We start from the raw sequence: 9,927 nt of genomic DNA, 5'->3' as shown, positions 1-9,927 counted from the left end.
GTTTCTCCTGCTCTTTCTCCTCCTCTTCTGTCTCAAATTGCCCTCTGTCTTTCTGGTATAAAGACAACTGTCACTGGATTTAGGGTCCACCCGGATAATCCAGGATGCTCTCTTCATTTTATGATCCTAAACTTAATGATACCTGCAAAGACATTTTGTCCAAGTAAGCTAATATTCCCAGGTTGGGGATTGGGAATGCGGATATGTCTTTTTATTTGGGGGGGGGGCACCATTTAACCCCCTACAGGTGTCTTTAAAGTGCCTTAAAAGGAAAACGAAACCAGAACATCAGCTTCTTAATCTGTAGCGAAAAGAAAACGAGGTGGGCCAGACGCTTGTGTGTCTTGGTCAAGAACATGGTCCCCAAGGACACAGCCCACACAGCTGCTGAGCCATCAGGAGGGCTGGAGTTCAGGGCTGTAGAAGGTCAGGGCTGGTGACAACTATCAGAGGGAGCGGGGGAGGTGGGGAGGTGACACTGAGTGGGCCCCAGCACGTCCATCTTCCTGCCCTGTCTGGGGCCCACGTTAATCATGATTCACATTCAGGCAGGGCTTTAAAGTCTAAAGAGCATTTTTCTGAGTCTCCTCTCATTCGAGGTTCACGTCAGCACCGACAGATAAGAAGTCCATCAGATAGCACCAATCCCATTTTATGAATGAGGACACTGAGGCTCAGAGAGGTAAAGGCCAGCTGATTCCGTAGCCACCGTGCCCGCTACCATCTAAGCCTTCCGCTGCCCACCCCCACGCAGCAGTGGCTGCCTTCCCTCGCTTGCCCCTGGCGCAGGTTGCTGGGAGGCGGCCGTGCAAGGGAGAGGCCGGTGGGGCCCAGTGACATTCCCACTGCGCACCTCTACCGAGGAGCCCTTGGGAGGATGCTTGGGGCTCGGAGAGCCCAGGAACACTGGGAACCCAGTGCACACCTCTGAGCACAGAGGCCGGAGGACTCTCGTGCCCAGAATAACTCTCTCCAGAGTCAGCATGTTCCAGGTTGGGAGGGAAACCAAGAAGGCACTTTCCCCCAAGTGTCACAGGGCTGAGATGTCATCCTCCGATGGGCCCTAAATGGACCCCAATTGAGCCCCTGTCCCCGGAAACGATTAGATCCGACAGGTGCCGAGCCCCGTTACCTCATTGGGATGGAACTTGCAACTGAGGGGTGAGTTGAGAGTGAACGCTTCCAAATGGGAGGCCTAAGAAAAGGTCGGTGGTGTGATGAGCCGTGACAGGCAGTCTTGTGGGGAAGTGGGAGCTTAGCACCCTCTCCGGTTGCTTCTTACATGAGGGAGGAGTCTAAAAATTACTTCCCTCGTGATGCCGGAATCCTGCAGAATCAAATAGGGACCGTTCTCATGTGTTCTCTGCAAACAACTTTTCTAAAGTTCTGATAGGAGTCGGGCAACCTAGGATCTTGTTCTGATGCCTCAAGACCTGGGGCTCAGTCCTCTCTTTCTTGGGTGGGGGGAGTCTCTGGAGGCTCCTGAACCTTTGGCATCTCAAGAGGCAGCATAGGAAAGTACGGGGTATGCCCAGAGCCGCAGCCGGCCCGCCATCCCGTGCCCTGCATGGTGTCTTCTGGGTTGACTGAGTTCTCCCGCTCTGAGAATCAAGCTTTCCATCTCTCTCCTGGAGAGCAAAGAATCTCAATGTCTCTCTTTGTGTCCTTTTATTCTGGTTCATTCCCCTTTTAATCATTTGTATAACTGGCTGTAGGGTCTTCAGCCTCTCTCTATTCCTTCTCAGCTCTAGAACCTTGATTCCAACTTTGGACCAGCTGCTGTTGCAGGTGTCCCCTTAGAGGAGCCCCTGCGACTCTTCCCCAGCGCCTTTAGCGAGTCCCGTTAACTTCCCCTAAAGCATACTGAATCCAGTTCCTTCTCGCCATTTGTGAGCCTCCTGGCCCCCGCATCAGTCCAAGCCACCATCTCTCCCAGCTGCCATGAAACCCATATGCTGACCAGTCTCCTGCATCCCCTCTTCTGTCCTGTCCTGTCCCTACTCAGCAGCCAGAGTGCTCTTTTTATGAACATAAGTCAGAGCTTTTCACTTCATTCTGTCATTCAACAAACATTTTTTGAGCACCCACTGTATCCTGGTCTAGACACAGGGGATACACACGGAACAAAACAAACTGAAAATCTCTGTTCTCTGGAGCTGCCATTCTAGTAAAAGTAAGTTAACAGTATGTCAGATGTTGGTCAGAGCCAAGGAGAAAAGTAAAACAAAGAAATGGAGCAGAAAGTACCTGCCGGGGTGGGTGGTGGAAGGGGTGTGGTTTACTATTTTCAAAGGGGGTCAGGGAAGGCCTGGCTGAGGAGCTGAAGATGTGCGGGAATAAATCAGGTGGATAACTGGGGTAAAAGAGTACCAGCAGAGAGAAGAGCTAGTGCAAAGGCCCTGAGGCAGGAGTGTGCCTGGTGTGTTTGAGGACCAGCAAGGAGACCTCTGTGGCTGGAGCAGGGTGAGGAAGAGGAAGGACAGCGCATTAGGAATCGGAGAGATAAAGGGACAGATGTGGCCGGATCAGGCCCTTAGGTGCCATAAGGCCTTTGGCTTCTCTTCTGAGTTGGGAGTCAGCAGATTCTTGAGCAGATGAGAGAATGTGATCTGTCTTGTTTCAACAGGCTCACTCTGGATGCTGGGAGAGGAGGCTGATGAGGGTCACCGCAGGAAGTGGGAGACTCGTCAGGGTGTGGGAGGTGTTGGTAGTGGAGGGGCTACAAGAATTGCATCTGGCCCCAGGAGAGGCAGCCGGACGGGCTACTGGAGCTGTGCATGGGGCCTGCCTGAGGGACAGCCAGGGTTTTTGCTACTTAAACCCCTGTAATGGCTTCCCGTTGCTCTTGTGATAAATTCTTGACACCTTTTCCAGGTCCGGTATGCACTGGCCCTGGCTAGCTTCTCCTAATTCAGCACTGCCCCCTTCCACCCAACCTGCAGCTTCTGCAGCCTTGGCCTTTGGGCTTCCTGCCACGAGTCTAGCATCCAGGCGGGCCCCTGCCCAGGGCCTTCACCCTTGATGCCGTCTCCACCTGAACTGCTCTTCCTGCAGCGCCCCTGTTTCTGAGTTGTGGTTCGAATATCTGCACTCCCTAAATCACAACGTCCCAAGACTTTGCAGCCCAATACCATCCATTTTTCATGGCAGCCCTTGTGGTCTGTTAATGGTGTTTTTGGTTTTGTGTTTTAAATTTTTCTGTCTCTTGTTTTGTTTTATTTTATCATTTTATTTTATTTGTCTCCGTCTCTAGAACATAAGCCGCAGGAGGACAGAGACTTCTGCCTGACCACTAGCTTTGTAAAGCTGTCCCAAACACATGAAGAATGTGCATATTCTCCAGCATGTGGGTGCTCCTGTGAGTTACAGCTAGCTCTCGCAGCCGCTGCGAGGTAGGCACTGCTATACCTATTTTATAAGGGAGGAAAGACTACCCGGGACGTTATATTTAGACCTGCCCAAGGGCACACCTGGTTCTAGGAAGCAGCAGAGCCAGAGTTTGAACTTGGGCCCACCAGTTCCGGAGCCAGTGCTTTGCCCCCTCCCAGGCCTTCTCGTGCCCTGAGGCTTCAGAGCTGAGCTGCCTGCTCAGTTGGGCAGAGCCGGGAGGATGGGGGGAGCTCGGGGCCATGCTGGCTCTATGAACCAAAGGTGAGGTCTGCCATCCTGGAGCAGCTCTCTGCCTCAGACCGCCTGGAAGCATATTTGGAAGAACAGCGTGTCTACTGCTCAGTGCTCGCGTACTGTAATACAGAGGGCATATATTTAGTTTAAAAAAATAACCTCAAGCTCACCCCACTCTCAGCCCCTGCAGCCCCGCCTCTGTCCATCATCCGCTTCTGTCCCTGCCTGGACCGACTCGCCGTCGCCCTTCTCCGCCCTCCGGGGCGCCCTCACCGGGGAGAACAGGTGTCTTGGGGCCGCCCCGAGCGACCGGACCCTGCCAGGGCGGCTGCGGTCTCGGGAAAGGGAAAGCGCACAGACCTGGCTCCGGGCTCCCGGCTTCCGACGCCGTAAGTGCCCCGCGGGGTGCTCTTCCCGCGCCCCGCCCCCCGTGCCTCAGTTTCCCCGTCGGTAACGGCCGGGTCCTTGCGGCTCTACAGGTGACACACCCGCTTCCGGGACTCGATCGGCCCCGGAGGGCCCCCCCCGCGGACTGTCAAGCCCGCGCCGACCCCGCGCCCCCCCGGGGAGCCCCCGGGGAGGCGGGGGCGCGGGGAGGGCGCGGGCCGGCTCCGGGGGGCGCCCGCGGGAGGGCGCGGCGGCGCGGGGGGCGGGGACGCGGCGCGGCTTCCGCTCCCGCGCCTCCTCCCTCCTCCCCCGCCGTCCTGGTCCGCGGCGCCCGAGGGGGAGGCGGCAGGCGCCGGGAGCCGCGCGAGGAGCCGCCGCCGCCGCCGCGCCATGGAGCCCGAGTGAGCGCGCGCGGGCCCGCCCGGCCCCGGACAACATGGAGGCGGCGCCGCCGCGGCTGCTGCTGCTGGCGCTCTGCTGCAGCCTGGCCCCCGCCGCGGGTAGGTGGGCGCGGGCCGCGGGGACAATGGCCCGGCGGCCAAGTGCGCGGCGCGCGGAAGCGCCTTGGCAAGTTGGCGGCGAGTTGGGGCGCGCGCCGCGGGTGCCCGCCGCCCCCCGCCGCCCGGGGGCCGCGCGCGGGCCCTTTGTCTCGCCCCCCGGGCCCCTCCCGGGAAGGCCGGGCCGCGTCGCGCGTCCCGGGCCGGCGAGGGGGGCGCGCGGGCGGCGCCGACCCCGCCAGGTGCGGCGCGGGCGGGTCCTCACCTGCCGCGGCCCGGGGCGCGCTCCGAAGTGCGGCCGCGTGTAGCCGGCCGGGCGAGGCCGCGCCGGGACCGTGTGGACCCCGGGCGGCGGGCCGGCGCAGAGCGGGGACTTTCGGCCCAGAGGCAGGCCGCGCCGCCCTGCGTCGGGGACTCTTCGGCGAGCCCGTTTCCGATGGCCGCGCGGCAAGCCCGAGAACTGATTTGAGTCGCAGAGAAAGTTCTCAGACCGGGCGCCGGGGGGCCTGGCCTGCTGCGCTGCCCTCTGTCCTCCGCGAGGCTGTCGGTTTCCGAGCGGACCGACACCTGCCAGGTGCCCGGGCGACCCGTCGGGCCGCCGGGCCCCCCCAGCCCCCGCCGTGGCCCCGGGCCGGTGTCCACGCGGGGGGTGGCCTCGGGGGGCCGCCGCGCGGGCTGACGTGGTCGCAGAGCACGGCGTGGTCGGGAGGCGCGCCGGTGTTCTCACTCGTGCGCAGCCTTTGGGAGATCGGGGGCCGGGGACCTTTCTCTGCAACTTTTGGTGTGTCCCAAGGGGTGGAGTTGAGGTCGGGAGGACTCAGGAAACCTAAGCGCGTTGTGAAACGCTACACGTGTTCTTTTAATTTGGAGATTGCCGTGTGGTTTTGAAGCAGATCCTTGCTACCTAAATCATTCTCTTCGGATGGGAGTGTTCTGTTTTTCTGGAGTGTGGCCGGCCAAACTGGACAGGGCCACAGAGCCCTGGGCTCCCCGGGAGGCTGTTCTGCTGCTGGTAGCAGATTTCTGGGGGCTGGTGGTGGTGGTGGGTAGCTCAGGTCCCTTTGTCTGGGCCTCTTTAAGGCGAACAGCTGTCTCCCTGAATATTTCCAGTGTGGGACATTGCAGGGAGGTGTCCTGGCCAGGCGCTGTGGTCTCGTTCCCGTGCTGCGGCCCCTTCCTTGAGGTTTGGGGGGCATAGAGCAGATAGTTTCCCCAGGTCCCTTTGCCTCCCAGGCCAAGCCTCCAAGTGTTGGCGGGTTCACCCCAACTTTATCTCCCTTGGGAGCGTGTTTACATTTCTCAGCTATGTCTGATACCAGCAAAACAAGGTGACAACAAAACGATGACAGTATCTGGGTAGTTCAGGCCAAGGCTGCTGCTTTTCTTTCCGGAAATGCCTGGATCACGGAGGCAAAAGGTTTTTTTTGTTTTTTGGGGGGAAGATGTTTGTTTTAAAGGTGGAGTTTCGCAGCGGGCTATGTTGCTTTTCACTTGGTTGCTGTTTCGGATTTCCTGTACCTTTCGGGGTGACGTTGCCGGAGTCGAATGCCTGTCGTTTTGCGGTTCGAGCCCCTAAGGAGAAGGAATCACATCTGTGGAGTTCAGTCGTGGAGGAGGCAAAAATAGAGTTGATTATTTTAACATTAGGAGGCATGTCAGCGGCACTGGCTAATGTGGCAGCCCAGTCCTAAAATGGAAGGAGGAGGAGGACCCCTTCTGCACAACTGCTTTGACTCTTCCTGATACGTTCTGCGCCTGATTTCTGTGTTAGATTTATGCGTTGGTCCGGAGTGGAGCCAGTAAGTTGGTAGCTAATTATTTTTCCTGATTGCTTCCTGTTGCAATTTGAAGCTGTGAGCCCACGGAAATGCCTTTGTTTTAGCGGTCCCGGTGCTGGGAATGGCCTTCCCCAGCTCCACAGGCCCAGGCCTCTCCCCTCTGGTCCCACAGCACTTGCTACAGGACCACCTGTCCAGGACCCTCCCTTCAGCCCTCTACCCCGCCCCCCACCAAGGGTGGTCCCTGCAGATGCCTGCTGCCTGGCCCACTGGAAGGGCCCAGCAGGTGGGTGGCGGAGTTCAAAACTAAATGCTGGGGCGCTTGGGTGGCTCAGTTGGTTAAGCGACTGCCTTCGGCTCAGGTCATGATCCTGGAGTCCCGGGATCGAGTCCCTCATCGGGCTCTCTGCTCGGCAGGGAGTCTGCTTCTCCCTCTGACCCTCCTCCCTCTCATGCTCTCTCTCATTCTCTCTCTCTCAAATAAATAAATAAAATCTTTAAAAAAAAAACACAAAAAAACCCTAAATGCTGTGTGGAGTCCACTGAGAGAGGTCTCCCCCCTCCCCACCCCCAGTTTTCAAAGCAGGGCCCACGTGCTTTTAACCCTCCCTGTTCAAATCCAAGAATTTACCCCGTCAACCCGTATGATCCCACATTTGCTGTGGCGATCCTGTCGCATTTGGAACCCATTTAATTTCAGCTGCACTGTATCACCACTCAGGCATTTAGCAGAATTTGCAAACTGCTTGGGGGGGGGGGTGCAGTCAGGTGAGGAGGACTCAGCATGGCTGCTTGCCCTGCAGCTTGGGCTGAGAATGGGGGCTCTGAGGTCAGACCCGTCTGGGTTTCCATGCTCAGGAGCTGTTCGACTTTGGGTGACTTACTTAGCTTTTTTGCATCCAGTGTCTTCCCCTGATTCCCCCCTACCCCGGGCAGTTCGGTGACATGAAGTGTTGTGTGTGAAACCCTTTGCACCATCCCCGGCCCGGGTGTGGGACCAGGGGTAACCGAAATACAGTGCCTCTTGTGTAATAGGGTCCTTGATCTTTCTGGCCTAGAGGTCCAAACGCTCTGGATTTTTCTTCTGCGTGCGACCTTGGCTATCTAGTCCACTGTCCTGACTCATTTATTCCTACAACACTGGTGGGGGCTCTTGAGGTGATTAGCAGAGGGACAGCCCGAGTACCAGGGGCTAACGTCAGCCTTGGTGCTTGCTGCATGGAGGAGCTTGAGCATGCAAGCCCACCTCGTGTGCCTCAGTTTTCTCTTCTGTAAAACGGGATAATAATACTTCCTATCACTCAGTGAGTTAACACCTGCCTGGCACTCCGTCAGGTCTTGCCATTGCTGCTGTTACTCTTTGGCCCCTGGTGCTTTGTGAAGTGCGGGGACAGAATGGCAGATGAGGCTGTTAGGCCGTTCTGTGTTGATGGGAAGATAGGCAGACAGAAGCCGTTTGGGCAGCTGTGGGAGAGGTGGGCCCCGGGGTCTCTCCCTCACAGTCCCAGAGTCCTGTCCTTGACCACCAGGTGATCTCCTCCACTGAAAGAGGCCAGATCACCATGCAGAGTCTAGATGTGCTCCAGAAGGCAATGGAAGCTTCTGGAAGAATTTAGTCAGGAGTAGGAAATAAGATAGGAAATGCCGGCTGGAGTTGTCAGTCAGGCCTGTCCTAGGTGAGAGGTGTTGAATTGATTTTTTTTTTTTAATCGAGGTGAAAATCACGTAATATAAAATGAACCTTTTGAAAGGATACAATTCGTTGGCATTTAGTACATTCACTATGCTGAGCTGTCACCACCTCAGTCTAGTTACAGACATTTCTGTCTCCCCAATATAAAACCCCACACCCATTAAACAAGAGCTTCCCATTCCCCTGCCACCAGCCCACTTTCGGTCTCAGTGGGGTTGCCTGTTCTGGATGTTTCTATACGCGGAGTCATATGATACGTAGGCCATTTGTGTCTGGCGGCTTCTGTCACTGAGCCTCAGTGTTTTCTAGGTTTGTCCGCGCTGTAGTGTGTGTCCCTGCCCCTTTCCTTTTCGATGCTGAACAGTATCCATCGTATGGTCCGAGTGCATTTGGCTTATCCACTCACCCGTCGATGGACCGACCTTGGTTGGGGCCCTCTCTGCAGGCCTGAGCTGCGGGCCGTGCCGTCTGAGTGGGGTTTGGAACAGTGGACGCTGTTTGAAGCTGGGCCGGGGGTGAGCAGATTTGTCCTTAGATCCGCGTCTCGGTTCAGAGACGCGAGAGCTGGTGGCCGAGGCTGGGGACAAGCGGAGGGCCGGTGCTGGCCTCCGGGAGGAGGGTGCTGGGAGGTGGGCTGCGTGCCGAAGCCCTGGGAGACACTGGACATTTGTGACAGTCACTTAACACGTGCTCAGCACGGGGAGGCTCTGATGGGAGTGAGGGGCTGCGCCCCGGGCTTGCAGGCACCCTTGTTTGGAAAGCAGCGCTATGTCTGCCGCGAGGCAGGCCCCCTGGGGGGCTGTCCTGGGGACAGCGTGGGTCCCAGGGCTGACCTGTTGAGGCAGCTGCAGGTCTGGTCAAGAGCCGACCCCAGGGTCCTGCCTGCTACTCCGTCCTGGTCTCTGCTTTCTCTGGTGAGTGGTTTGCTAGCTCGTGGCCTCAGGTTCCTTGTCTGCAAAAGTGGGATGTGGCGTCTGGCTTGTGGGGTTCAGTGAGCCAGTGTCCGTGAGGAGGGACCAGGAGGCTCTTCCCTCAAGACAGGCCTCAGTGGGAAGGACACCAAGAGGTCCTGCCCTAGATGTCCAGGTTGCCTTTTCAGTGTGCTGGAGGGCACGATCAGAGGCAAGGTTGAGAACACCTTCCCCAGTGGAGGGCCAGGATGCTGAGACCTGTCGGGAGTCTGGGTTTGGCTCTGGCTTGTCCCTGAGAGGTACCTGGTAGCCCTGAACCTGTCTAGAGCTCCAACCAGGAGCAGACCTGGCTACTGACGCTTCCCTGGTAAGGAAGGGTGTCCCGCTCCCCGAAGCCCCGCGGCGCCCTTGTGCACGTCCGTTCTGCCACTCCCGAGCCCTGAGCAGCCCTGACTCCTGGACGCCTCCCAGGCCCGCCTTTGCCCACCTGGCTGGGGACAGTTAACCCACGGGCCCTGCCCACAGCTCACTTGCCGGGGGAGTGCTCCTCTCAGAGTGGCAGCGTGGCCCCGGAACCTCGGGTCCAGATGGAGTCCATGCCCAGAGGCACACGGAAGGAGCCAGCAAGTGGTCCACACACACTGGGCTCCTGACTGCCTCCCTGTGGGGTCTGGGGTGCACTTCCCTTCCATGAACCTGTTTCCTTCTTTTTTTTTTTTTTTTAAGATTTAATTAATTTATTTGAGAGAGAGAATGAGAGAGAGCACAAGCAGGGGGAGTGGCAGACAGAGGGAGAGGCAGAAGGAGAAGCAGGCTCCTCTCTGAGCAGGAAGCCGGACGCGGGGCTTGATCCCAGGACCCTGGGATCATGTCCTGAGCCGAAGGCAGATGCTTAATGACTGAGTCACCCAGGCGTCCCTATTTCCACAATTTTTTTTTTATTGCCTAAAACAGAAACTATGTCTATAGAGCGGTCACACCCCATTCATCGCTCTCTGCAGCCCCGGCAGACCTCTCTCCTACTTTCCTGTGGCTGC

The 9,927-nt window shown here is 57.7% G+C and overlaps 1 protein-coding gene across 3 annotated transcripts in view; it reads left to right on the top strand.

Moving 5' to 3' along the window:
• Window positions 1-4,324: 4,324 nt before the first annotated feature.
• Window positions 4,325-9,927, top strand: part of LRP5 (LDL receptor related protein 5) — a 99,234-nt gene continuing 93,631 nt past the window's right edge. For 2 of the 3 annotated variants that reach the window (XM_064576070.1, XM_064576069.1), the window contains exon 1: window positions 4,325-4,511. In XM_064576070.1, the coding sequence (XP_064432140.1) occupies window positions 4,448-4,511 (64 nt within the window). In that variant the 5' untranslated portion in view covers window positions 4,325-4,447. The remainder of the gene's footprint in view (window positions 4,512-9,927) is intronic. The other variant, XM_064576071.1, reaches the window with a different exon arrangement.

This window comes from Mirounga angustirostris, unplaced genomic scaffold (assembly GCF_029215605.1).
Source record: "Mirounga angustirostris isolate CCGP_5_RB_7025 unplaced genomic scaffold, mMirAng1.0.hap1 SCAF_13, whole genome shotgun sequence".
Classification (NCBI taxonomy): domain Eukaryota; kingdom Metazoa; phylum Chordata; class Mammalia; order Carnivora; family Phocidae; genus Mirounga; species Mirounga angustirostris.
This window is presented reverse-complemented; position numbering and strand designations above follow the sequence as displayed.